The 27947-nt window shown below is 42.9% G+C and overlaps 1 protein-coding gene across 12 annotated transcripts in view; it reads left to right on the forward strand.

The window, feature by feature from the left end:
* DOCK7 (dedicator of cytokinesis 7) overlaps nucleotides 1–27947 on the forward strand; it is a 110092-nt gene that overhangs the window by 73445 nt on the left and 8700 nt on the right. For 2 of the 12 annotated variants that reach the window (XM_069788531.1, XM_069788537.1), the window contains 21 exons: nucleotides 1025–1114; nucleotides 2127–2222; nucleotides 2326–2466; nucleotides 2619–2732; nucleotides 3756–3926; nucleotides 4700–4839; nucleotides 8964–9133; nucleotides 9980–10134; nucleotides 11046–11228; nucleotides 11709–11844; nucleotides 13040–13136; nucleotides 13585–13602; nucleotides 15530–15626; nucleotides 16536–16670; nucleotides 17366–17518; nucleotides 18707–18865; nucleotides 19139–19239; nucleotides 20185–20377; nucleotides 20944–21087; nucleotides 22069–22200; nucleotides 23225–23239. In XM_069788531.1, the coding sequence (XP_069644632.1) occupies nucleotides 1025–1114; nucleotides 2127–2222; nucleotides 2326–2466; nucleotides 2619–2732; nucleotides 3756–3926; nucleotides 4700–4839; nucleotides 8964–9133; nucleotides 9980–10134; nucleotides 11046–11228; nucleotides 11709–11844; nucleotides 13040–13136; nucleotides 13585–13602; nucleotides 15530–15626; nucleotides 16536–16670; nucleotides 17366–17518; nucleotides 18707–18865; nucleotides 19139–19239; nucleotides 20185–20377; nucleotides 20944–21087; nucleotides 22069–22200; nucleotides 23225–23239 (2640 nt within the window). Of the gene's footprint in view, nucleotides 1–1024; nucleotides 1115–2126; nucleotides 2223–2325; nucleotides 2467–2618; nucleotides 2733–3755; nucleotides 3927–4699; nucleotides 4840–8963; nucleotides 9134–9979; nucleotides 10135–11045; nucleotides 11229–11708; nucleotides 11845–13039; nucleotides 13137–13584; nucleotides 13603–15529; nucleotides 15627–16535; nucleotides 16671–17365; nucleotides 17519–18706; nucleotides 18866–19138; nucleotides 19240–20184; nucleotides 20378–20943; nucleotides 21088–22068; nucleotides 22201–23224; nucleotides 23240–24768; nucleotides 27944–27947 lie in introns of those variants that run through there. The other 10 variants (XM_069788532.1, XM_069788533.1, XM_069788534.1 and 7 more) reach the window with 7 other exon arrangements.

Here is a 27947-nt window from a genome sequence, read left to right on the forward strand (position 1 = left end):
ACCACCTCACCACACTGCATGAAAAACCTCAAAATGCGTGAACGTGTCCCCTTCTTTCATTTCAGTGGTTGCTGGTCTGTGAAATGTAAATGCTGTGACTGCTTTTCTTTTCTTTTCTCTCTCTCTCTAACACTAGTTTCAGCTTCAGGTGGAGCACATTTCTAAGTGGGAACATTAATCACAGCTTCATAGTTTTGTCCATGTTTGCCATTTCTTTTGATGTTGTGAACCATTTTGCCATTTTCATCAAGCATTTAATATTCATCATCAAGTAATCCTTCATGACTGTTTGAGTGGAATATTGTTGAACCAAAATTGATTACCACATGTAAAATTCTCTTAAAACATGTAAATTTGAGTGCTGGAGCCAGTGACTTGCTAGGGCAAATTATATCTGTTCTGTGTTGCAAAGTATGAAAACTTTATAGCAGCTTCAGTCAGAGTTATTTAGCCCCTATTGCCTGCTGCTTTCCACTGCATGGTTGCCTTGAACGTACCTCTCAACTGTACCTCCTTTCAAGTTTATCAGTCTTCCAGAAATATTTAGTCTTGAGTTCACATGCACTCATGGCAAATTATTTCTATCAAAAACAGAACTTTAGTAATTTTCTCATTCCCTGTGCCAGTAGCAGCATCGCTGTGGGTTACATCCCCACATGCTTGGTGTCTGGTAGATTGAGAGGTATGGACTGAAATTACAAGTATTACCTCCTTGATGTATGCATGTTGATAAAATACAATGATGAAAAAGTTTCATGCTTTGCAGCATTAAGTGTCTTTGTGCATAAGAACATGCAGTTATTTAAATAGCCTGTATGTCTTAAAACAATAAAAAGTACTGTCATTTTGTTTAAACCAAAACTGTAAATGAGTAAGAGTTTGAGAATGCATAAAAAGGTGTAAAGACAGTAAAAGACTACAGTTGGAACAGTATTTTTGTAAACGTACATTGTCCTTGAGCTGCAAAACCCATCCACAGCAAACTTTAATGTCCTGTCATCATTCATTCATCTCCACTCCGTAGGCTACGGATCGAAGTTGTAATCGTATGTCTTCGCACACTGAGACGTCAAGTTTCTTACAAACATTAACAGGACGATTACCAACTAAAAAGGTAGATTTCAGTGAAGACAATTGATATTCTGGGGCAGGGAGGTCAAGTCATTCTGAAAACATGATGCAAACTATTCTTTTATTTATAGCCTGATTTTTTCCGAGGTCATTAGGAACTGCTGTTGCACCTCTGAATATCCAGGCTGTAGTGAATATGAAGTATTCCGACAGAGTTGAATTGGGAAGAATAAAATGATCAGGAGTAGCTTGTCTGATTTAATGTCCATAGTGTTTGGAAACTGGCTTTCAAAAAATATGGATAGCACTGTCTAGGCACATAAATGGTACATTCTTATGTGCAAAATTATAATGTGTTAGATGGCTAGCATTACAGATGTGTGCTGAACTCAGTTAGTTATATAGGTGTTAATCCAAAGTGACTCCAGAAAGTGCATGGGAGTTACTTTGAAAGTGCACTCCTTTAGAGGAGACGAGATCCTACTAAACAATGTCAGAAAGACAAAATGCCTGACTTTTTGTGTAATGAAGATGTGAACACTGACAACGTCCAGTCTGTGGGTTGGTCCTCTCAAGAAAAGAAATCAAAAAGCTGTTTCTTAGCCCCATGTTTCTTTCTTACTGTTTTAAGTCCTTTATCACAGTAAATATACATCTTTGTACAAATCGCTTTATATGTCCACTTTTTACTCCTTTTTCCTGCAAAAATCAGACCAGGCAGAAAGGTAGACTTTTAAACTAAACTAATTTGAGCACCAAACTTTTTTTTTGGGGGGGTGGGGTGGGGGTGGAAAATTCTTTTGACACTTGAAATTCAATTTTGGAGCAAGATGCTGTGAAATGTTTCTCACATCACATATCATAATATCATCCTTCATTGTTAGTTGGGGATTTCTTTAAGGGATGCCACCACTGCTGTCATGTTCTCAGTTATTTATTTTGCTTAACCTCATTGTTTGCCATACTTTCCATGGCCCGTGCTACCATTTCTCATGTGGAATGTTTTGTGAGCTGATCTTGAGGCTCGGGCTAACTCTGGATTTGAATCTGTGTAGCTTTTTCACGAAGAGCTGGCCTTACAGTGGGTTGTGTGCAGCGGGAGCGTGCGGGAGGCAGCCCTACAGCAGGCCTGGTTCTTCTTCGAGCTGATGGTGAGCAAACTGGAAACACCTTGCTTATTGTCTTACGGTTCGTAGTTTAAAACACAAACGGCAACAACTGCAAGTGACTTTGTTGTAATTTATATTCCTATAGGTGAAGAGCATGGTGCATCATTTGTATTTTGCTGACAAACTGGATGCGCCAAGAAAGAATCGTTTTCCTGAGCGTTTCATGGATGATGTAACTGCTTTGGTCAGCACAATTGCCGGTGATATAGTCTCTCGGTTTCAGAAGGTAATGGCGAACAATTAAACTGAACCCGGTCAGAGCTCAGGCACCAGACCTCCTGCATGTTGTTTGCTGGTGCCTAGATCAGGAATTGTTTGAAAACTTACAGTGTGCTCTTCTTCATTTTTCTCTCCTGTTTTTCTCTTCCTTCTCTCTAGGATACAGAAATGGTCGAAAGGCTCAACACCAGTCTTGCATTTTTCCTCAATGACCTGTTGTCTATCATGGACAGAGGATTTGTTTTTGCTCTTATTAAGACCTGCTACAAACAGGTGAATGCAGATAAATATTATGACTTAACTGTGAACCGTAGCATAGCCTGTTACTTTAACTTTCTTTGGAGAGACAGTAAAGTATGGACACAGAATTCTGCTATTCAGGTCTTTTTAGAGCAGCTAGGCATTCTCAGTGGTGATTTAGAGTTTACGCCTCTCTGATTACAGTCTTATATGCGAATTAGCAGTAACTCCCTTGAGTGAATGGACATGCAGCAGGAAGGAAGAATTATTCCCTCTGCTCACCACGTTCAGAGTAATCGAATAAAAAATTAGTAGGAGGTTTTGTGAGGGAGCTCAGACTATTACAGTTTGTCAGCAGGTCTCTCAAGGACACATTGACCCTGCATGATCGTATTGATCACCAAACTCCCCTTCCATCCTTCTGAGAATGCAGGGTCTCCTCCCCCATAAGGAGGGTTCCTGTGTTATGCATTGGGAAGCTTACTCGCAATGTTGTGGCAGGGAAATCACCTCAAACCACAAAGTTTCATTTGACTACAAACATCCGTGCTGACACTCTGTACAAAGGAGATGACAAGGTATCAGGAGCTTAGGCTTAGACTCATTTTTGCTGCAGTCTAAAACATTTTATGTAAGGGGCAAGAACAGCAATAGCAGTTGAGCTTTGTTGCCTGCTGTGTATTAGCCAACCTGCATCTTTGACCTGTTAATGCATCACACTTGTGTGGTCCCACTTCTCATAACTCCCTACCGAAATCAAAAGGATGTGGGTATCATGTGTGAAGTACATAGTTCTTTATTTGTTATATAAATATGGCTGTTCTGTACATTTTGTATTGATACATTTCCTGTTGGCTGGGATGTGTATGGCTCCTGCACATCAGAAGTTTAATCTGTAGCACAAAGAAGTGATGTGGGTGCGACCATTTAATGATTCAAGCTCTTCAGTTCTTGCTTCGGAAGTGTTTTTTGGGACCAGTGGTGGGACGGGGGGCTCGTGCTACATTTATACTCTCTTTTGGTGCTAACTGCAATTTTATGGGCTAAACTTGCCAGGTGTCTTCAAAGCTGTATTCCTTAACAAATCCAAGTAACCTGGCATCTTTGAGGCTGGACTTCCTTCGCATCATCTGCAGCCATGAACACTATGTCACCTTGAATTTACCCTGCAGCTTGCTCACACCACCTGCATCTCCATCACCCTCTGTGTCTTCAGCAACTTCTCAGGTACAGTGTGACAAAGATCCTTTGAGGAAATGCAAGCTGAGCTTTGTTCTGAGACTTAAATCATATGAGGCAGTTGAACCGCCCATATTTTCAGTCTCTGCTTGCTAATGTTTTTTGAAAGTGTTTATTTAGAAATTGTTTTTTCCTGCCACATAGGTTTTGACTTCTTTTGATCTTTTATTGTTGAAAAAAGAATGCCCATATCCCTATCCTCATAGTGACCACACACTGTCCTTAGGGACCTAGTCCCCTCCTATATTGGACAAACATGTGACCATAAATGAGCCATTAAAGAAAATGCTCTGTCCAGCGTTACCCTTTTCTTAGAAAACAAGGGTCTTTCTAGCACACTGTAGCTTAGTCCTAGCCTGCTCAGAAAAAGTAATTTGAATTAGCAAGCGTGTTATTCAAGTGGATTAATTAGTTGCAAAATTATGTAAACTAAATCAAATTAAAGCCCTCTTTAGCCTGAATAAGAGCATCCATACCTGAGTTAAAAGTTCAATTAACCCACTTTTAAAGGTTATTTGGCTTAACTTCCCTAGGGCCTGCCCTGTGGGTGGGAAGGCAATAACAACAAACAGAATTAATGGAAGAGTTAGTGAGCTTGAATGTAACGTAAGTAGATGTGCCTAGATCCAAACAAAAAAGCAAAAAGGTAGTTTATGTGAGATTGTCTTTCATTCTGAAAACTGTTTCTAGTGTATTTCATAACCTTTGACACTGTTCCAAGGGGCCTCATTATGCAACTTCTGAAACTTGATTTTTTTCAGAGTTCTGGGTTCTCCACAAATGTCCAAGACCAGAAGATTGCAAATATGTTTGAATTGTCTGTGCCTTTCCGCCAACAGCATTACTTGGCCGGGCTTGTGTTAACAGAACTGGCTGTCATTTTAGATCCTGATGCAGAAGGGTAAATCTTTACAATTTTTTTCCCCCAGAGTTTTCTGTAATTCCAAGCAAACGGTGGATACAAAGCAAGTTCTGTCATGGCCAGAATTGATGTAAATTTGTGAGCTGAGAATATAAGAAACCAGTTCTTTAAGAATCCTCTTCTTTCTCCCTACCTGTCATATTTCTTACTTCCTTAGGCCTGACTCTGTAAGCATGATTTCAATCACATTTTTCCAGCTGAGAAGAAGGGAAAAAGGTTCCTGCTGGAGCCCCCAGCTGCCACAGGGGCACTGCTGGAGCTCTAAGAGGAAAATAGCTTTTCTCAATTGTAACAAGAAAATAATTTTCAACATTTAGGAAGTCTCTGTTGCTGGTGGTTTTAAATGTTACAATGTATTTTGCCTGTGGTCCTCCCGGCTCTTTTTAAAGGTAAATTATGCATTGATGAGGCCCCTGCGGGTTACATAAATAGACAGCTAGAGTCAAGCATGCAGAGTTTGTCAGTGACTTGCCTGGCTTGTGCAGCAAATAATTTTCTGGACTAGGAGTGTAGCGTGTAGTCCTGACATCCAGTCTGTTACTTGTGTTATTTAGGGCTGTATTCTGCGTTGCCTCTTTAAAATGGGTTTCAATGGAAATTATTGATTGCTTCCACAGTCCTAAGTTCTCTCGCAGGCATTTTTCTCAAGGTGGACTCAGGAATATCAGCCGAGTCGACAAATGCTGATGATTCATGGTTAATTCTGCCCCTTTACCAAGCAGTCTCAGGAGTTAAACATTCATTCTGTTTCCTGTTGGAGAAGAAAGTGATGCCATAAATTAGAATATTTCCTTGTATATGTACATAACACACTGCAGTCCCATTTGTTTGGCCTGAAATGGAAAAAGCAGCAAATCCTTACCCACGTACACTGTCTGCAGAAATCCTTTTTGTAGCATAGGAGCATCCTGCTCACTGGTTAGAAATCAGGTCCTGTCTCTGACCATATTTGCCCCCGTTCTTCACAAACTTTCTGTTCTCACCTGCCTGCCTCTTGAGCTCTCTCACCTTGCTGTTCTCAGCACTTAAGCTTGGACCAGGACAGTAATCTCTGCCCAGCTGCACAAAGGAGCTATCAGCATGATCTTGCTGGTGTCCACTGGGGAGACAGCTCCTCTCTCAAACCTTGTCTAGGCAGAAAAAGCCCCCTGATACCAGTTCAGCTCCAGAGATGCATTTTGATCAAAGCTCCTGAATTTTGGTGGAGATGTATACTAGTGTCATGGTTTAACCCCAGCCAGCAACTAAGTGTCACACAGCTGCTCACTCACTTCTCCCCCCCCCCCCCACTGGGATGGGGGAGAGAATCAGAAAAAAAGTAAAACTCGTGGGTTGAGATAAGAATAGTTTAATAGAACAGAAAAGCAGCAGCTAAGAATGATAATGATAACACTAATAAAATGACAACAGTAATAATAAACGGATTGGAATATACAAGTGATGCACAATGCAATTGCTCATGGCCCGCTGGCTGATGCCCAGTTAGTCCCCGAGCGGTGATTCTCCCCAACCCCACTCCCCCCAGTTTATATACTGGGCATGACATCACATGGTATGGAATACCGCTTTGGCCAGTTTGGGTCAGCTGCCCTGGCTGTGTTCCCTCCCAACTTGTGCCTCTCCAGCCTTCTTGCTGGCTGGGCGTGAGAAGCTGAAAAATCCTTGATTTAGTCTAAACATTAGCAACAACTGAAAACATCAGTGTGTTATCAACATTCTTCTCATACCAAACTCAAAAACATAGCACAATACCAGCTACTAGGAAGACAATTAACTCTATCCCAGCTGAAACCAGGACAAACATCAGTGTGTTATCAACATTCTTCTCATACCAAACTCAAAAACATAGCACAATACCAGCTACTAAGAAGACAATTAACTCTATCCCAGCTGAAACCAGGACAACCAGTAATACATTTGTTTTTTATTGTTTTCCTGAATGACTTGCAGTTTGCAGCTTATTAGCTGTTCTCAGGCTTCAACCTGCATTTGCCCTGGTAGATCCACCATCTAAAGTAAACCAGTCTGTTCAGATCTGCTCTTCCCTTGTCTGTGAAGACTTTTAACGGTCATATGGTATCATCAGCAGGTTATTAGTAGAGCATTCGGACATGCCTGCCATTAAAATATTTGGGCTGCCATTTTAAAAAAGCTCAGAATTGTTCCCAGTTGCATTATCCTGTCCTGCAGCAGGAGTGGAGAGGTATGTCCGTTTAGTTGCTTATTGTGTTAGAACTTTGCCTTAGGTCTTGACAGGTGATACAGAGCCTTACGTGTGTTCTGTCCTTGCTCTTTTTGTTCCATTAGCAAAATATGTTAAATTTTAGCTCACCCATTTATAAGAACTCTTTGGATTGAGTTGGACAGAAATGACTGCGATACACTGGTGCGTTAGAGATCTCTCTGGGCTAGGTCCTGTACAGTAACAGTACAGTTAACTCATATTGCTTTTTTCATAGTGCCCGTGTTGCCCACATTGACTGATGTTACAGGACAGAAGTGAGAAAATCGGAATTTGGCCCTCAGTATTCAGTGACAAAAGTTAGTTTCCCAAAAGTGTGCGGTGTTGACAGGAATTCAGGCCAGGGCTGAGATAACAGAGGGGATGGTTGGAGGGCGGCAAGATCAGTTCATTGCATTATCAGCCAGAAAGATTAGGGGACCATATTTCCTCCTCTTCCCTATGGATCAATCCACCACTGTACCTGCTCTGTTCTGGAAAAGTGAAAAAGAAATCCATGTAGCCCTAGGTTTGAATTACGCTGCTTTATTTGGATGTGTATTCCCTACATGCAGTTCTATGGCCTGCAGGATAGTTTCCCTTGAACTGTTAGAAACACAACTTACGTGCCGCTTCTTCAAAATAACACGAAGACTTTTCTTTAACCTTAATATGAAGGAACCAGTCACTTAAAGAAGCCTTTCCTTCCTAGTTGTTAAGGGTCTCACTAATTACACAAACAAGCAATTGTAGGATCTCATTATGGCTTGATTAAAAAACGCAGGAAAGACGTGTAGCTACAACTAGCTAATGTCCTCCTAACCTGTACTGGTGTCTTTTTAATCATTTTAAACCCCCAACAATCCACTCAAAGCCTCTCGTCTCTTTTAACCAGAACTCAACTCTACTTTTCAGGTAAAGTGGATACTGCCTGAAATTCCGCACTTGTTTTAATACCTCAGGTCTGAACACTGAAGCTTATGTTTTGCTAATGCATAATGTATGAGCTTCCTTGGCTGCTTCATGCATGGGGTAAAGTTGTCTTCTTGGCCTGGTTTGCCTACAGAAGCAAATAGCTACAGAGATACCTGCTATTTGCTCTGAGAGAGTTTTGCCTCTGTGTGGTGGCTGAGGGAATTGAAAGGAGCAGAGCGAGTTCTTGAGAGATTCAGGGGAATTTGTGTTTTTAAGGCATGAGCACCAAGTAGGCTCACGCAGGGTGCCCTGCAAAAGGGGATGGTGCTTGGGCCTTGCCATCGTTTGCATCTTAATAATGAGGAAGGCCATTTTTTGCTCTTTTTCCTTCTACCCCTCCATTTTTTGGACACTTTTTATTCAGAATTATGGATCTGTAATCTACTGTTTTAGTTGAATAATTGCGTGGGGGGTCAGGGAACTGAAGCAGAAACTTCCTGATCATTTGATACAAGCAATCTTCTGTCTTAGGAGGGCTTTTCTTTCTGTAAATGGTGTTAAATAAAAACAAAAAAACCCACAATGAATAGTTTCGCTAAACCCACTGTCCTCTCAAGTTTCTCTCCCTGTTTTCCATATTCCCTAAGTTCTCCTAGTGGTCTTTAGTAGACTCGATACTTCAGCATAGCAGTAGCTGGGGCTTTGTTTTTGTATGGAAAATGTGGGAGTGTTCACATTTTATTGGGTGTGCACCTCCACAAGATATTTTTGTACATTTTATGTGGCATAGTGAAAAGCCAGCCATTTGTAAAATACATGGGAGATCAAAAAACATGTGTAATGGCGGTTTATGTGAAGTTAAAAATAAAAACCAGGATTTTTTCTTTTTTTGAAGCCCCTTAGTTACAAAGTGTAGTTTGCTTTGGAGATATTAACTAATCTGCATGACCCAACTGTCTTTTAACAGTTTATTTGGATTGCATAAGAAGGTCATCAATATGGTACACAATTTACTGTCCAGTCACGACTCGGATCCGCGGTACGCTGACCCACAGGTAAAGGCCCGGGTGGCAATGCTGTATCTACCTCTGATTGGTGTGATCATGGAGACCGTGCCTCAGCTTTATGACTTCACAGGTATTTTTTATTCTGTGCTTTGAATATACGTTCATCTGCTCAGAAGACTTGAGTGTTTGGGTTCTAAAATTGAACTACAAAACCCTTTATTGTTGGATGTGTTTGTTTCTATTTCTGAATTATAGCTTTGAAATGTTTTCACATCCATTTCCTAAACTGCACTTGCAAAATGTATCTTCAATGACTGTTAATGCTCAAAAGCTGCATTTGCCCACTTGTTTGCATGAAGCGAAAAACTAGCAATGCATTTTAGTTTACATCTGGCTGGCTACTGTATTTGCATAGCCAGCCTCCTTCTATGTTTCTGACCTGCTTTAAAAAGCCACCCCACATACCGTACAATTCCCATAACAATTCCAAAGGATAAGCAGATTTCCTCTTCTTCTTCTTCTTCTTCTTCTTCTTAGTATGTGCTCTGTCAGCAGCTCGTTTCAGGGGTGCTTTGCAAAGCGTTCTGAAGAGCAGCAGAGGTGGGTTATTTCAAATCAGGGCAGGGAGTCCAATCTGGAATAGTTTGGAATTTGGAGTTGTCTTCTACATCCTTTGAGTTTAATGACACAATAAAGCTGCAAGTAAGGATTTGGAGTGAAGTATTCAAAGGGACAAAAGGTCTATTTTCAGAAGGGTTCTAGATACTGAGGTTGTGTAGGTTGCATCTGAAAATTGTTGTTTTCTTTGCTTTGTATGACCTCAAATAATATTCCTGTTTACTTGCAGGACCCCATGAGTGTGATGATTTTCATTTTTGCATTCCTAGACAGTTCAATGAAACTAGCACTGCGGAGGGAGGCTGGGGAGAGAAACTTTGAATTTGGGGATTGACTAGATGCACGTGTTTCTCGGCAGAGAGTCACAATCAGCGAGGGAGACCAAGCTGCGTTGCTGTTGATGATTACGAAAGCGAGGGTGGAAGCATGATAAGCCAGACAGTTGCCATGGCCATCGCAGGAACATCGGTCCCTCAGCTCACCCGGCCCAGCAGTTTTCTACTCACCTCATCGGTACAAAGCCATCTCTCCCTATTCCTTGACTCTTAGTCTGTGTCAATAAGCAAATATTTACGCATGCAGGTCTTGTGGGGCTGATCAGTGAGTGATAGGGACTCACATCGGTTTGCAGCTGGGTGTTACACAGGGAGGCAGAGGGTGAAAGACGAGGGGAATAAATCACGCTTGCATGTTGTTGTGCATGTCTTGGAGAGGGTATAAGAAAATGCCAAGGAGGGATAAAAATCAACAAACCTCAGAAAATGGAAGAATTCTCTTTTCTGATAAAGATTCCCTTTTTCTGAAACAATCTGATAAAAGCTCTTTGAAGTGCAATGGTCATTATGAGCTGTAAGCCCTAAGCAAAAATTCCTACCACATCTAGATCCCACCTAGCTGAAGACATAAATGGCCCATTTCCCCTGTTCTCTGCACAGGGAGGGAATCCTCCTGATTCCAGTAGCAGGCAGGCCCTTCCATTTCTCCCTCCTCCTCCCCTTACTCCTTCATCAAGACCCCATTTTGCTGGGTTTTACATGCACTCAAAGTGAGACACTGGTACATACATGAGATAACGAATGGACCCCCTCTGCTTAGCTGTTAACCTGCTGGAGGTTATTAAAGGCATCTTGAGGGAAGTGGGTGTTTGCTGCCTGAACAGAAACTCATTCATGTAATGTGATTATTTTGGTTCAAACTGCTGCTTCACTCTTGTGACCTGACTGTCTGTGGGCTCCACTGAGCTGTTGGGTTGAGAAAGAGAAATATGTGTCTCCTGGTTGTTAGTAAAAAATGTCTATTCACCTTCTGTTCTGTTTGGTAATCATTTAGGCTGGGGTGGTAGCTGGTACAGATCCTTTTAGTGGTGATTGAAGTGTTTGGACATGAAATACAGTGTGGCAAATGTACTGACCTGTCTGTTTTAGAGTGGCAGGCAGCACTCCACCTTCTCAACAGAGTCCAGCCGCAGCCTTCTGATCTGTCTCTTGTGGGTGCTCAAGAACGCGGATGAAAGTGTCTTGCAGAAATGGTTCACAGACCTGTCAGTGTTGCAGCTCAATCGCCTGCTGGATTTGCTTTATCTTTGCGTATCCTGCTTTGAATACAAGGTACTGCTATGTCGTTTAAACCTCCTGAAGTTCCTTCTAGGGCTTGCTGAGGAACTTTCTGCAGTCGTGTCAAGGATGGGAGCGTAAAGGCATTTCCTGCTCTCTCCTAAGTATTTCCTGTATTCAAAATCCCAAGGCTAAGCATGTCTCTGTACAATCTCTAGCCTTTTTCCATGTTTACTTTTCAGCCATGCAAGTGTCTGTGCCTTGTTCTTCTTAAGCAGTTTGTGCTGCTTGCCACTCATCTGGGAACTGCTGCAGTGAAAGGGGATAGCTCTTGGTCATTTTGCTTACTATCAACAAGAAGAGAGGTTTCTGTAGCAATGCTGGAGTCTGGGTAGATTATCCAGCTAGCAACTAAACCTGTATTCCTTTCTTGCTGTATGTCTTTAGACAGGAAAGATATTTTGAGTTGTTAATGCTTAGAAAATATCCCAGATTGAAAGAATCTTCCCTCATGGTCTCATTTGAAACTTGCAGGGCAAGAAGGTATTTGAAAGAATGAACAGTCTGACGTTCAAGAAGTCGAAAGACATGAGAGCCAAACTTGAAGAAGCTATTTTGGGAAGCATAGGGGCAAGGCAGGAAATGGTCCGAAGAAGCAGAGGACAGCTAGGTAAGTAAAGAAGTCTTCTGTGCTGTCCCCTTTTTCCAAAAACTGCTACTCCCATCCCCAACAATTAATTTGCACCCGTCTGTGGTGTGGGATACTACCCATCAAGATCGTCAGACAAAGAGGCCCCCAGAAAAAGCTGTTTGCAGTTTGCAGCATGCTTCACTGGGTCTGCAAAATCTCTACGCTTTCCCCAAGTTCCATCTACAGGCAGCTTGTTTGTTACTTGATTACTTTTATGTACATGTGATCACGTCTCATTTATGGGGTGTTCTTGCCTGAACTTCTTCCAGTGTGGCATCTTTCAGAGCCACCTTCTAGTACATCCTGTTTAAGGATCAGAGTGGAAAACAAACCGCCTGATGTTGCTTTGATAGCTCTGAAAATGCCTGGATATTTCTGCTAACTTAATGAGGATTGAAATAGCCAGTAGTTGGGGTAACAAGCACCTTCTGATGATTTTTGCTGTTTACATTGTTTGGGAGGAAGGATGGCCCTGGGGTTAAGACAAGGATCAGAGCTGTGGTTTTGTCTCCTGCTCTGCCACAGGCGTCCTGGTACATGCGAACCAGTAATTGTAGGCTAAGTTGAATAAATATTTTAGAGCCATAAGTAATGAATCACTTCAGAGAGATGGGGACCTTCGTATTTTTTTTTCTTAATCTGGCCTGATTGCCTTTGTTACTTGAAATTCCCCTGTCTTCCCAGCAGCGAGAATAAAGACATAAAAGACGGTGAGGTAGGAAAGAGGGTCTCGGCACCACCCTGAGAACATGACTGCGTGCCAGTTGAGGACAGCAATATCGGGCTGCTGAGGATTGCGACACCCAGGGTCCTTATGTAGCCCAAGGAAGGTGCTTCTCTTACCAGCCCTGAGAGCTACCTCCCTGATTTGAGTATCTCAGCTGCCTCTCTCTGTTAGCTCTCTAGTGAGCTGGCGTGTGGCAGTGCACAAAGTGGTCTGCGTTGCTCATTGCTCTCTTGCATACAAAACTGCTGCAAAGTGAAGTTGCCTCTCGTGCCACTCAGCAGTGACAATGTTAGGGGCCATGTAGATATCTTGGGTGAGTGCCACAGCCTTGGGCTCTAAGAAGTCATAGTTTGCTGTCACCTGTCACTTGTGAACAAATCTAGAGTTGCTACCCCTGAAAAAAAACTAGCATTAGATGACTGCTATTGTTTTGATATTATCCTGCAGAGAGAAGTCCTTCTGGGAGCGCATTTGGAAGTCAAGAGAATTTGAGATGGAGAAAGGATATGACTCACTGGCGTCAAAACACAGAAAAGCTTGACAAGTAACTCTGCCTTATCCTTCTACATTAACAATGTGACAGTGCCTATGAGAACACAGGGTCTCTCTCCCCATAGAAGGTCAATGGCAGCAGTCCACTTAGCTCTCATCCAAGGAAGTGTGGGCCCTCAGCTGGAACAGGGCTGGCAGTGTGCAAATAGCTTTTAGTCCAACGCTGCCCTATCTAACTCTTTGCTTTTCCACTGTCTCTTGTTTTCTTAGATTTTAAAGTGACATTTAAAGAGACTAATACAATCCATTACCTTCTTAAAATCCTGTAGTAAGCTGTAATTTAGAGAGAAGATCCATTAACAGTTTTCACAGATAGCGTATATATCTCATGTCATATTTCCTTTATTCCGTAAGAGCATTCTGGAGTTGTCAAAGCTCGCTTTCCTTTCCTGTCCTAATCCATCACTTTGATTGTTTTTCCACATGTGCTGTGCTTTTAGAAGCCACAAACCAGCCAGGTACTGTAGCATTGGTGTGCAGTTCTTATAAATGGCCATTTTGTACATCTGCAGACTCAATCATCACAGCATTGTTTGTGATGCTTGGCAGAAGTTTTCAGTGTGTGTGTGCAACTGATTGGAATGAGCTCTTTTTGCTTATTAGACCCGTTTCCTTTAAAATTCCCTCTTTTGGTGTGGTTTAATCCAGAGGGCTCAGGAGTTGTGTTTGAGCTTCGCTGTGCACGTTTTCTGTTTCCTCAAATTGCAACCTGCAGTCTGCATCCTCCCAGCAAAAGAATGATTCCTAATCCTAGGAAAGCAATCTCGGCCCAGGTGAAGCTCTGACGAAACTGAGGAGTGGGGTCCTCAGAGCCAGATGGAGATCAGGCCAAATTTTACCCTTGAAGACATTGATGCTTCCTGGAGTAGAAAGTACATCTTCACAGCTGCTAATTGCTTTGTCCAATCCAAGAATGTAATCTCTTGTTATGTCAAGTAGTGGCTTTTTGTCCAGGAGTCCAGCCCTGTTGAGGCATTGGGAAAGCCAAATGACCAGTGTGTTTCAACCTGCTAATGAAGTAATGCAGATTTAAATTCCACCATTGTACAACTCCAGAGCTCTGGACAGAGTTACACCAGATTAAAATTTGGCCTGAAGAATTTATCAGTTCACTGCTGGCACTGGGTCTGAGCCCTCTCCTTCCCAGAAGGACCTCATGTACATGTTAAACAGCGGTGGAATGCCTTGATGGCCAAAGGATGGTATCTCACCCCACAAAATAATCTGCTTGGATAACTCTACAAACCTGCTTTTTAACCCGCACTTGCTCACTGTGACCTGGGTCCATCACACTCCACTCCTATGGCACTGCAAGTGTGTCTTGTGTCCGTAGGTAGAGTCTGGCCTTTGAAACCTGACAAGCAAGACTTTTCACACGGAGAATTGTGCACAGCTAATTGCAGGTGGTACTATTTTATGCAGATGGTATTCTTTTATATAGGGCCAGGCCCCAAGCCTTCATATTCTGGAGCCTGAAGAGTAGATAATGAGCGTATGACCCAGCTCCCCGAGGAAGCAGCGTGGCAGGGGAGGGTTGCTGCAATACAGGTCCCAGAGCAGACTCAGCTGCCGTCCACTTTGTTGTGTATTTTGCTTGGATTTTGTCAGTTCCCATGGGTCACGCTCCTGCTGTGATTTGCCTTGGCATGAGTCTGTTGGAGATGGCACCTGTGGTAGGGCAGGCCATAGCTGGGCTCGTTAAATATACCACTGGATCTTTGCCAAATGCAGCTCGTGCCAGTGAAATGGGGTGGTTGCTGCTGAATTCCTGGGGCCACCGCCGTGAGTAGGTGTTTGAACTTTGTAAGACTTTCCAGGAAAGTAAGTGCCTGGCATATAACAGCAAAATTTTGTCGTTTTTCTTGGAGAGGCAGATATTCTTCAAGAACTGTAATGTAATGTCGCTTGAAGGGACAAAGATTGCACCCTCAGCTACAACCAGTCTAGCTGCGGGGATCAACGGTGTAGCTATACTAGCTCGTGTAGCACCACCTTGTGTCCATAGCCTATAACATAAACCCATATGTTCTGTTCCTGGTTGTGCTGTTGCATGCCTAACGATGCTACTAAACCGGTTTTGAGTTGGACTTTGATTCTAAACTGTTGTTGTGTTCCTGGGAGAGTAACAAGTGTCAGGAAGTAGTGTGATCTCTCCTAGCATGATGAACGTAAATCCTGTGTAAGTTTGTATATGTAAAAAACCAAGTCTTTCTTCCTGTCCTCTTAATGGATGCGTTGAAATATCCTTGTAGTGTTGTCCGGCAATAACTATACAAATTGTAACTGGGAGTTTCCTGCTAATGAGAACATATTTTTGACTGGAAAATATGTAGATCTACTTCTTAAGCAGAAAGTAATTTTTATTGCTTTCTTTTCTCTGATTAGATCAAGGGCAGAGATAGAACATGAGGCACTTATCGATGGAAATCTTGCAACGGAAGCCAATCTGATTATTTTGGATACGCTAGAGATAGTTGTACAGGTAAGGTTGATAAGAAAATAGAGATGTAATACCGTTACGACCACCTGGCCAGGCAGCAGTTTGTTAAACAAAACCTTCCTGCTGCTCTTAACTGCCTGGATGCTGTCAGAACTGTTCAAGTCCCCAGCTGCAGTGGGGAGGGTGGTAATGCCTCTCCTAATCCTCAGCCCGTAACAATCTGGTTTTACGCTGTAGTAGCTTCCTTCAGTCTTTTTGAAAGTTGTTCCCTTTTTGTAGTATAAGAAGTGGTTGTTCTAAAACTCAGCAATGAACTGTAAAAATTTCCAAGTCCTGACCTTTTCTAACCAATTCCTCTAGTTCTTTCCAAATCTGCCTCAAGTCATTAGGTTCCAGGTCAGCCTCCTGTATCTGTACTTACTTTACACGGTGCAGGAAAGCTTCCAGGCTCCGTGGTTTGTGTGCACAGCCCAGCTATTTCCTCACTCCCCACGGGTGAGCGAGGACACATGGCAGTTTTGTCCCCTGCTTTCTGTACAAATGAAACCTGGACACGGACTGGAAGCAGGTGGTAACAGGCTTACCAGATCCACCTCTGAGCCACAGAGAGACCCAGGAATCCCAAGGGTTGCATCTTACACTTGAATAATGCACCTAGAAGCCAGCTACAGACTTTTCCTCTAGTAGAACAAGGTCACCAAAAGTCAGAGCCTCAGTGGGTAGAAAGCGTCATCGTTCCACCAGCATTAGCGCATGGGTCAGGTTTTCAGTACCTGGGGGTTGAGGGTTGATTCAGTGACTGTTTTGCAGGCCCAGCTAAGTGGGTAATTTCTCCATGCCAAAGCAGAGTTGTTCTCTCTCTCTCTTTTCTCTCTCTCTCACACAAGCACGAAAACACACACAGGAGGTTAATTTTTGCTCATGCAACTCTTGGTTTACTTTTGACTGCAGACTGTTTCTGTGACGGAGTCCAAAGAGAGTATCCTCGGTGGGGTGCTGAAAGTGCTTCTGCACAGCATGGCCTGCAACCAAAGTGCACTTTATCTCCAACACTGCTTCGCCACACAGAGGGCTTTGGTTTCAAAGGTGAATTCTCTGCAGATGTTATACTATATTCTGAGCAATGCTGATGGAGGGTGGGACTGTTTTCTTCCTTTGCATTGGGGTCACTTCACCAAGCATTTACTATTTTGTGCAGTATTGATATGCAGGAAGTGTGGTCTGGGGGTTGATAAAACCTGACTGGTTTTCACGATCAGTACCTGTATTTATGCACTTTGGGTTTGACGGCTGCATGCCACAGTACAGTTCGCAGACTCTGAATGTGGTGTGGGTTCCTGCTCGCTGGCGGCAGGTGGTCAGAGGCTCCTAGCAAGTACAGAGCACAAAACACAGGTGGAATTTAAGTTGTATGAACCTCAATTAAAATTGATTTGTTTTACTGGGCCCATAATTTAAACAATTTCCCAGTTTCTGCAGGTGTACTGGGAAAAACTCAATGTTTTAAGCCTGAGCTTTTGGAACTGATGTAAATTGATCTAAGGGTGTAGATGTAGGGGCAAGTTGTGGGGGTAGGTAAAATGAGTTGCCTTCCAGTGCTGCCAGTGAGTCTTCTTTGCCTTACTGTAAAAGTGAAGTGATTCAAATTAGCATCATTCCCCACAAAACAGACTTCCTCTAATGCCAGTGTACGCTCATTGCTGAGGGTTGCCCTGTTTTTTTGTCTGAGTGCTCGTTCCTGTCTGTCCAAGCACTAATTTTCTCATGTGCTGTTTTCCCAGTTCCCTGAGCTGCTGTTTGAAGAAGAGACTGAGCAGTGTGCAGATCTGTGCCTGAGGCTCCTGAGACACTGTAGCAGCAGTATCAGCACGATACGGTCACATGCGAGTGCCTCTCTTTACCTTCTGATGAGGCAAAACTTTGAGATTGGGAATGTGAGTATCCTGCTGCACTTCATTAGGTTATTACGTGTAAACTGGTTGGGGACTGCTGGATGGAGCTCTGTGTATTCCTGTGGGAGAAAGGCTGTTGGAGGGCTTACCATCGAAATGAGCATGACATGCAAAGGGAAGAGAGGCACGCAGCAGTGGCATGATTTTGCTAAGCTCCTGATCTTGCAGTACCTCACAGTGCTGGTCAGTGCATAGCAGGAGTGTCCAGTCTCCAGTGTCAGAGTCCAAGCTGTATGCCCAGATTATCTTTGCAGGCAAGCTGCCTCTCATGTCGGTTTGTAGAGAGATGCAGAGCCCTGCCTGGAATGTCCACCAGCTTCCAAACCTGTCAGTTTGGAAGGTTTGCCTACTCTTCAGATTGGACAGTTTGCACTTGAGAGGCTGTTTGGAGGAACTCCCCTCTGCTTTGTTTTCACACACCTCTAGGTGAGAGCAGAAATAGCCACACAGCCCTTTCTGTGTCACAGCTAATAGTGCGCCCTTTCTGAAAGGGCTGTGTTAGGGGAGGTGAGTTAGCAATGCTGGGATTTTGTTTTCATTCAGATCTTTACCTCTAATTACATCTTAGCTCGACCCACCCATGTGCACTTTAAATTGTCAAGAAAATTCTCATCTTAACTCTTCCAGCTGGTATTTTGCAGGCATACATGTAGCTATGTATCACAAAGTGCTCCTCCAGCCATCTTTGTTTACACTGTTTTGGTTATAGTCCCCCCGCAGTGAGTAGCAGAACTGGAGGCACCCACTGGTTCTGGGCCCAGGGACTATTAGTGGATTGATAGCAGTGAGTTAACAGTGACTCCAGTTTTTAGGCTAGACCAAACCAAAAGCAACTGTCTGGAATGAAAGCTGTATCACAGGAGGGAGTTGAGCATCGTCCTCTTCAGGGTATGTGAGAGAAGAGCATGCAGAAGGAGGAAAAAACTAAAACTTCTGCAGGAGAATCTTCACCTGGAACTAAATAATGCTGTCATCAGGTTATGAAGTTCAGCAGCACCAGAGGTTTATTGTAATCACTGCTCTGAGACAGCCCTTTCTGCAAAACTTGAGTTTTCTTTTTTGTATCGGGTATCTTTCAGGAGGAGGGTACAATGACCAGAGCACTGATGTTGCAGCAGACTGTTGCAGTATCTCCAGGTTGTTGAAATGCTGTAACAATATCTCTTGCAGAACTTTGCCAGAGTGAAGATGCAGGTGACCATGTCTCTCTCATCCCTGGTGGGGACATCGCAGAACTTCAATGAAGAATTTTTGCGACGTTCCCTGAAGACTATTTTGACATATGCTGAAGAAGATCTGGAACTTAGGGAGACAACATTTCCTGATCAGGTAAAAGAAATACTACAAGAGAAGTAATGTGTAATTCATTAACAGGCTGTGCTTAAACCTTCATCTAGAGCTGGAGAATTTGCATGCATTCCCTGAAGGAGGTACTTTTTTTTTTTTTTTTTAAAATCACCTTAATCAAGGACCTGGGTTTTATGTACTAATTCTGACAACAAGGTGCAAACACACAAAGGTTCAGAGCGACTGTGGTCCTAACATATCAGTGGTTAGCTCGATTCCCATTCCCAGTTCATTACAGCAGTATATTTTTTACAGGTCCAGGATCTGGTGTTCAACCTCCATATGATCCTCTCTGACACGGTTAAAATGAAGGAGCACCAGGAAGATCCAGAAATGTTGATTGACCTAATGTACAGGTAGAGTTTATAACCATTGCACTGTAAGGACAGTAGATGTCAGTGCTCCACACGGTGTTTGAACAGCTTAGTACCTGCTGCACTTCCTGTGTTTAGGGCGTGAGGTATCGTATTGCTGTGAAATTTGAGTGCTTGTTTTTATTAGCAGTTATTTTACTTTGAACTTAATCCCGTTTTACACTGCTTGCCATGATTCACATTTCACCTCAAAACAGCACAGCTTCTTGCTGTTTGGTTTTGGACTCAGATGTTGCACATTTGAGCCCTTATAGAGCTTGTTTTTGGAGCAGTTCCAGGCCTCAGTGCTCATGGACCAATATATACCTGTCTGTTGTGTTTGAATGCGGTTTTGTTTGGCATTTATGTAGCTTATCTTGGATAAAAGTAGTTTGCATTCCCCAGCAGTCTCTAACAATCTCCTCCTCCACCTGAGTAAAGAACTGTCCCTGCTTACATCAGGGAAAACTTAAGGATCTTCCAGGACCTGCTTGCAGAAAAGGCTTTTTGGTGATGGTACATATGATGGTCTCCATATGCAGAAGATATACCAGAGCCGTGTTAACATCCCGACTACCAAATTGCATGGTGTGGTCTGCACAAATGGTCCTGAAGGCTTCTTAGAAGGTGGCAGAGATTTTGTCATAAGTGACCAGGCAGGTCTGCTCTGATTGTCCCACACCTTTGGCTTGCTGCCAGTCTCCAAGTGAAATAGGAGCTTTGGTCAAGAGCTTCAGCAGTCACCCATAAAAGCATTGTGCCATTGGGGGTAGCTGCAGTTGCTTGCCTGCCTCTAACTGGCTCAGAAATTCCTAAAGTATTACAGGGTAACTTTCCGTCTATATAGCTTCTTATCTCATGCATTTCTGGATAGCCTAGCACTGAAGGTGGTTATTATTTAAGTAGAAGTAACTAAATACTAATCACAGACGTTTTCTTTTCAATTAGGATTGCAAAGGGCTATCAGAATTCCCCTGACCTGCGTTTGACGTGGCTGCAGAACATGGCTGGAAAGCACTCCGAGAGGAGCAATCATGCTGAATCAGCCCAGTGCCTGGTCCACTCTGCAGCCTTGGTGGCTGAATATCTAAGCATGCTGGAAGACCGAAAATACCTCCCTGTAGGGTGTGTTACATTTCAGGTGGGAATTATCCTCCGTAATGTACTTTTGGGTTTTGTCATCTGCTGCTGAGATACAGTCTCTCCACATGCCAGGTGTTACTGTGCCTACATATTCGTACTGCACTTACTTAATTTGTTTTGGGGAGAATGCATTACAGCAACTTCTGAAAATTTTTACTATGCTTGAAGACTGTCTTGGTTCCCCTAAGTCTTTACATCCGTGGTCTGAATGAATCTAGTTCTTCTAATTTCTCCATTTAAGTCATGGGGTTTTAACCTCTTTGATTTAGCCAGCGTGTCGTGGGTGCAGTTGATGAAAGTGGTTCCTGTTTAAGCAGGACAATACTGAGCAGAACAAACAAGCACATACTTCGCTTTGAATGTATAGGTCGTCCAGTCCAGTTAGCTTAAGCATGTGCTGAAGTACCGTGCTCGCTCAGAAGGAAATTAAATAAAATGCACGTGAAAGCTGCCTCTTTAAAATTTTAGGATTTGACTGAAAATCAGCTGGCTTTCAAAGTATTGCAAGTGTTGAATGTTGTTTAAATTGAGTAAAAATATTTTATCTACATTATATCTCCTTAGAACATATCTTCCAATGTTTTGGAAGAGTCAGCAGTTTCTGATGATGTTGTGTCACCAGATGAAGAAGGTATCTGTTCTGGAAAGTATTTCACAGAAGCTGGTCTGGTGGGATTGCTGGAACAGGCTGCAGCATCTTTCTCCATGGTAGAAGACTTTAATTTCTTTACCTATCTTCTTCAGCAGTCTTACACTGCTGGGCAATATGAAGGAAAATGTTTTCTCTATTAGCCTGTATAATTCTATTATACCAGCTTAATTTGCATGGAGCATTTGGAGTTTTAGTTGTTCAAGATAGCCCTGTTTGCCCTCTGGAGTAAACTGTGCAAAGAACGGGACCTGGGACCAAGAGGCTTTTGTGTGTTTCCAGTGTCTTTCACTTCGACACTGCACATTTGGGAGTTCACAGTAGCAAAGAAAGGCTGTAATGTTTTTCCTCCTCTTCAAAAAGAGTGGGCCGAGAGCTTTGTGCAAGCAGTGTTAATGAGCTGGTAGTAGCGTATCCATCAGAAACCAAGGAAAGCAAGTGAGTTATTTCCCACAACACAACATGAAATATCATTCAGTGCGTTTAAGTACAAGCAGCAATAACTCCAGGGCAAAGACCTAGAACCCCTGCTGTGGGCTGGCTGAGCCATGCCATGCAGTGTCTCTGCCTGCGATGGGCTGGATGCCCTCCATTAGAGACATCCTAAGGAAACTTCACAAAGCCCGTCTCACGGAGGGCCAAAATTGGATGCAGAAGTTGCTTAGGTTGAAGATGTGCTAAATAGAATGAGCTGTACTGTGCACTTAAGCTTCCATATTTAATTCCCATAGATTTGGTTAGGATCCTATTTAGCTTGTTGTGCTCTTGTGCATATATCCATCCAAAATATCCTAGTTTTGATTCTGTTAATAATCTTATTTCTCGTAGCAATGTGTAATGCATTAGGCTCTTGATTACAAGGGTAACTGAGGATTTTATTCCATTCATGTATGGGTATATGTTAAGAAAAAATGCTGATTACATCACAGTGGTATCTAAGCCACCTTTTCATTTTGCAGTTTTATAATTTAAATGCTGAGAGTATATATTATTCTTACTGTTGAATTGATGGAGCAATCTGATGGACCTTATTTTTGTAGGCTGGCATGTATGAAGCAGTTAATGAGGTTTACAAAGTCCTTATTCCTATTCATGAAGCTAATAGAGATGCCAAGAAGCTATCTACTATTCATGGTAAACTCCAGGAAGCATTCAGCAAGATTGTTCACCAGGTAATGATTTGAATTTTCAGCTGCAATGTGAATTGTGAAGAAACTTCAAATGCTCAGCAAATAAAAACTACCTATTGAGGAAAAACTATTCTAATCAGATTACATGAGACTTGTCAAATGGTGACCCACAGTAAATGCAAGGATCACTAACAGGGGTTTTTTTCTCTCTGGACATTTAACATGAGAAACATGAGAGAACACCACATACCAAGTTTCACTGTAACTTCAGAAATATCCAAGAGTTAAAAATTCCAGTCATCTGGCAGTTTATCCTTTCAAATGTTATTTTAAACTGTGTTTTGCATGCTGGGAAAAACCACTGTATCTTGCCTTTAGCCCGGTAGGTAACATTCAGAAATGTTGGGGTTTTATTTGTCTGCTCATATGGTGGATAAATTATTGATAGAACCTTCTGAAGCTTAGATGGTGCAAAACCCACCAGCTTAGGTGCTGAGTATTTGATGAGAGACATCAGAAGTTACCAACCCTCACAAAGCTCGACAGACCTCAGCTAAGCAGGAGACGAGCGCACTTGGCAACTCTCAAGAAGCACGTGTTATATTCTAGGAGAGGCCTGCTGGGTGCGTGCCTTTCTGTCAGGGCAGGCAAGGACCCGGCAGACCCTCCTCCAGTACATGCCAGTGCTGCTCCGATCCCCCCACCCCAGTCAGCTTTCTGGTCATGGGCTGCTGGGTACGTTGTTTGTCTGTTGGTGCAGTTACCTTATGCTGCCATCAGCTCCTCCGTAGATGTTGATTAGTACATGGATTTCATAGGATCCAGCTGAGGGTCTGGTGGTTTTCTCTGTGTTCTGGCATTGCCAGATTCCTGCGGTTAAGTGAACCGATAGAGGACAATCGTTGAGTGTCCTTCTGGGCCAGAGAAGGCCATTTTGGGTGCATGATGACTTATAATCATTGAAACCATTTCAGGTTTATGATACCTTACATTGATGGTCATGTTTTGGCCTTTGAAACTTTTTTTTGGTTTCTGTGACATGCGCTTTTTACTTTTTATTACACAGAGTACTGGCTGGGAGGTAGGTAACTCCATTTTAGTTAGTAAAGAACACTAATAGATTTTTTCAGATGACTCACGCCAACGCTTGCCCACATGTGCTAGTTGTGGGTATTTCTGTTGCTGTCTGCTGTTAAAACAATTCATTAACCAAAGAAATACCAATAAACCGATTGTGGTTGTAGTAGGAAATTCTTCATAAGAAGCTGTAGGTAGTGCATGGATGCTGATGTGTTCCACTAATGAGGTTCTTTGGTGAATGAGCCACTGTATCATCACTAGTTTGTTTTTATAATTTGTTTATATTTCTTTTCATCAGCATTGACACAGAATATCATCCCTTCATGCCATATTTTCACCCCACCCACAGGGGTCGATTTAAGCAATAATGCTCAGAGGTACTGAAACACAAAACTGGTTTACTGCATGTGCAGACCATATCTCAGAGAATAGGCTGCTTCGTTCTGTTTGTTTAAGAACAATCAATATGTTATGTAGCTGTTTATCTGGCAGTAAAATAGCTTGGTTGTGTTAACTGGAGTCAGTTTTGCTGCTTTCATTTTTGTAGAGGCTGTTTGCTCACATTTCTACAACATACACTGTGAGAACCACACATTTGGATTAAAAATAGACAAAGCAGTCAGCTTCATCTGCAGTCGCACACAGCACAACGAGTTGGATAACTCAGGCCCTAGTCCAGTCAACACAGTGGGTACACGAGCGTCGAGAAGTCTCAGAAGACATTTTAAATGTTTAGTGAATATGATGTTACATTATTTGCTTAGATGTCAGCTGTCCAGTTTATCTCTGCTTTTTTTGTGAGTCAGGCAACTCAGTATGGGCCATCTCACTCCAGGTTTCCACCACAGGAGAGCACTGAAGCCCACACTTGAACTGGGGCCAAGACCGAATTTCTTTGGCATTGTGTGACATAAATAATTTGGGCTGCTGGTGTCTGAACATCAGTTTTAATTCCAGCCTAGCAAGAAATGAAATCCAGTAGCTTAAAAGTAAACACTGACACTTAAGGGCTGGCCCTGTAAATCGTTTATTTGTTCCTGTGAAAAGTCCCAGCAGAGGAGGCAGCACAGCAATCCAGAATACATGTTGTAGGGGTGTAAATGATATGTGTTCAATAGCCAACAAATGTGAAGGCCTGTGAGCATCTATTTTGATTAGTCTGCCCCTAAATCGACCCCTGAAGAAAATCCTGTCATTGGTTATGATTCTAACATCACTCAGTCATGTTTTACTGCATGGTAAAAGACACCCATGGTTTCAGTTCTCGTCTGTCGTCGTGCTCCTTCATTGCCACACTTTTTCTGATCTTTGTGCTTTGTAGCTTTCAGATTTGTTGCATGTTTTGCCCTTTTTCCTTATTTTAAATACTTTAATTGATGCTCACCCTTTTTTATTTTAAAGTTTATTTGCTGCCAATTTGCTGCTTGTTTGTTTTTTGGAATTTCCCTAATTAAATACTTTCTGTTTTCTCCTCTATCGCCCTGGTTGCTGACCCTCCTCCCCACTCTTACTATTGTCTGTTGTGGTAAGTTCCTACTTGTGGAATTTTTTTTTTCCCCCCTCTCTCTTCCCCCCCGGCCCCCCTTTTTGTTTTTTTTATTTTACACTGTGGAAACCCCAATTTCATTTTGCCAAAGAGCTATGCCAACAGCGGGACCCGCCCCCCCATGTCACAAGGAAAGTAGTATTGCCAACTACAAGCACTGACGTAGCCTGAATCTGGCACCAATGCATTTCTGAGATCTGCTTAAACATAGCAAGTGGTGGGGTTTTCTGCTTGTGTGTTTGTTCATTGAATAAATGTTGAATTAGTTCTTTTTGTTTACTTTCCAGTTAGGAAAGTTGTTAGGGAAAATCTTTTCATGCTATGCCATGAGAACTCAAAAATGCTTTTTAAAGCATTTTTGAGAGTATGCACGGTGAGGTTGCCATCAAATAGCAGGACTCCAGGAGCTGGTACTCTCAAAAAATCAATATTGGAAGACTTGTAATAGTTGGCAACACTGCAAAGGACCTTGGTTTAAAATTGAGCAAGAAAATAACAGTGATCAGTTTGGTAAAGATGATTGGCTTTTGCATTCTGCACAGTGTGTATTGAAGGAGTTAGTTTTATTCCTACATACCTCAGGCTGACTCTGTCTTCAGGCAGCTGCTGCTGTGTTGGTCTTGGTGAAGAAAGCAGATGATCACTCTTGTGTCTGATTTTTTTCAAATCTTGTTGGCAAAGCTTTTTGTGTGCGTGCAAGAGATAACTCTAAAACTTTATTCCCAGCAATTTTGAAAGGTATTTACCATGCATAATAACAAATCATGAACCTTCATAAATCATGATGGCTGTTATCTGCTCTGCCAGTTCTGTAATGGCTATTCAGTGTTCACCTTCATTCTCTTCTCCTCCCAAAGACCTATTATTTTTCATAAAATAATAGGAGATAAAATGCTTTTAATAATTTCTCCCTCATATCTGCATTTTTAGCTCTTTTCAGAAACAAGACCATGGAGTATTTTTAAGTTATTTGGTTTGTTTTCAGTACTATGATTAGATAGACTTTGGTATTGGCTAAATTTCAAAGACCCTAGTACAGAGCCATCCCATATTCTTAATGCCAGGCATGAAACTGAGCTCTCCTAATCTCAGGGGACTGGCAGCTACTGAATGTGTGTGTGAGGTATGGAATGGCCCATAGGGGTTTGCTCTCCAGAAGAAGTTTATTTCCATCCCTTTGCTCCCAGGTACAGATCCCCCAGTATGGGTCACATATATTTCATGGCTGATGGATCCAGGGCTTTGTGGGGAGATCTTTCTGTCGCATGATGGGCTAACCAGTGCTTCTCGCTGTCAGCTCTTCTCCCTGGGATCCTTATCATAACTGAGTTCCAGCGACTGGATTTATCAGGAAAAGCCAGTGCAGCTGGTCTTCATGATGATGAAAGGAGTGCCTAAGTTGGGAGCTGCCTTCACACGGGGGCACTGAATCTCACCGGGCTTCCCTGCTGCTACCACTCCTGGGACTTCCCAATGCCCCATTACTCTTATTTTAGGCATTTAGTAAATGCCACCAGAACTCCTTGTTAATTTATGCTGATCAACAGACAGCGTTGTTTTCTTCCTCCCTCGTTATTTTTACAGCAACATAAATGAACGCTGCCTGTAACGAATAGCTGTCTGGGCAGATGTCCACATGGCAGATACTCACCTTGTAGGAACCAGGTTCTGCACATGCTTCATACTGTGAAAGTCACTCGCCGAGTAGGTAGGAAAAAGCACATGAATTAGAAGAGCAGCAGCGTCCCCTCCATCGCTGGGGCCGGCCCCGTGTCTGTGGGTTGGGGCAGGATCCCACCAACTTCCACGTGGAGCGTGCCCAGGCCCCGTGTAAGGTTTGGGGAGCTGTTTCGTATGGCAGTTCCTGTTAGGGAGACTTCTTGCTACCTTGAATTAAAAAAAAAAAAAAACAAAAAACAAAAAACAGCACAGCAAGCTGGAAATGCTGGGCATTGAGGGATTTTAGGATGGGTAATATTGTCCAAAACTGCGGCTTTGAAAAGGCAGCGATGAGTAAATTAAGGGTTCAGTAGACTGCTCATTCCTGTATGGGTCCAGCAGGATGGGCACTGAAGAAAGACAGGGAGTCCAGGGAAATAGCAACCAGATGTTGCCAGATGGTACTTCCAATAAAACAGAATAGCTTTGCAGAATAGGGTCACACACTGGGAGGTGCTTCTGGGGATGGCTGTGGTGTGACGAAACCCTGTAGTCTACGCTGGCAGGTGGAGCTGGATAAAAGTTCCTCTCTGGAGGAGGGATGCTCCGAGGGATGGGCTAGAGCAGGGGTCCAAGGAGCCGCCTGCCCCCCATTAAGCATATGAGCAACTCTCGGTGCGACTCCTTGTTTTCTTAAATTGGAGCATGTGTCCATACTCTTGCCAGAGCAGAGCCGATGAATTTGTATCTGGCGATGTCCCATAGTAAAGCCAAGATGTGGCCTGCACGTATTAAGCAAGGCTGCTGCTGGCTCTGGTTGCTTCAGGCTTCACTTCCACTTCAGAGCTGGGCATCGGCGAGCTTTGCCCCACTGAAGGTACTTGGGGCAAGCAGCAGCCCTCACCCCAAAAAAGCAACGCCGCGTCCTCCTGGCTGTCCCTCAGGCAAAAGGAGCCAAGCTGTGCCAGGGCAGCTCCGGAGTGACAGCCCAGAGTTTCCTCCAGGCCACAAGAAGGCGGTGGCTTGCTGTGACAGTGCTTTTTCCAGTCTCTGGAGTTTGCCTGAGGGTTTTTTTCTTATTTATGTTAGTTTGGCTTATTTATCTTCTTTGCCTTCCATGGATCATGTTCACCATCACCACAAGAGATCAGTTTTGCCATAGCAAAATACTAAAAAAAAAAAAAATCATACACAGCAGCCAGGACATCTGTAAGTGCTGTTTGAAACCAAACACCAGCCCAGATTCAGAAACATTGAGCATTATATACTACATCACACTTTCTCACGAGAGTAAAGGTGAACATTTTAGAGTTTCTTGCTGAAAGGCATTCTGGTTTGTGCATGCAGCGTGAGTTTTTTTTAACAAAAATCAAAGGTCTGATTTATTTTTAAAGTGTTTTCTTCTCTCTCTCTCTCAATCAGATTTTCTTCGTTACTTTTCCAGCAAAAATCTTTCTTGTTTCTCTACTTTTGTTGCGTTTCTGGGCCAAATTCACCACTGGCT

This window comes from Haliaeetus albicilla, chromosome 8 (assembly GCF_947461875.1).
Source record: "Haliaeetus albicilla chromosome 8, bHalAlb1.1, whole genome shotgun sequence".
Lineage (NCBI taxonomy): Eukaryota > Metazoa > Chordata > Aves > Accipitriformes > Accipitridae > Haliaeetus > Haliaeetus albicilla.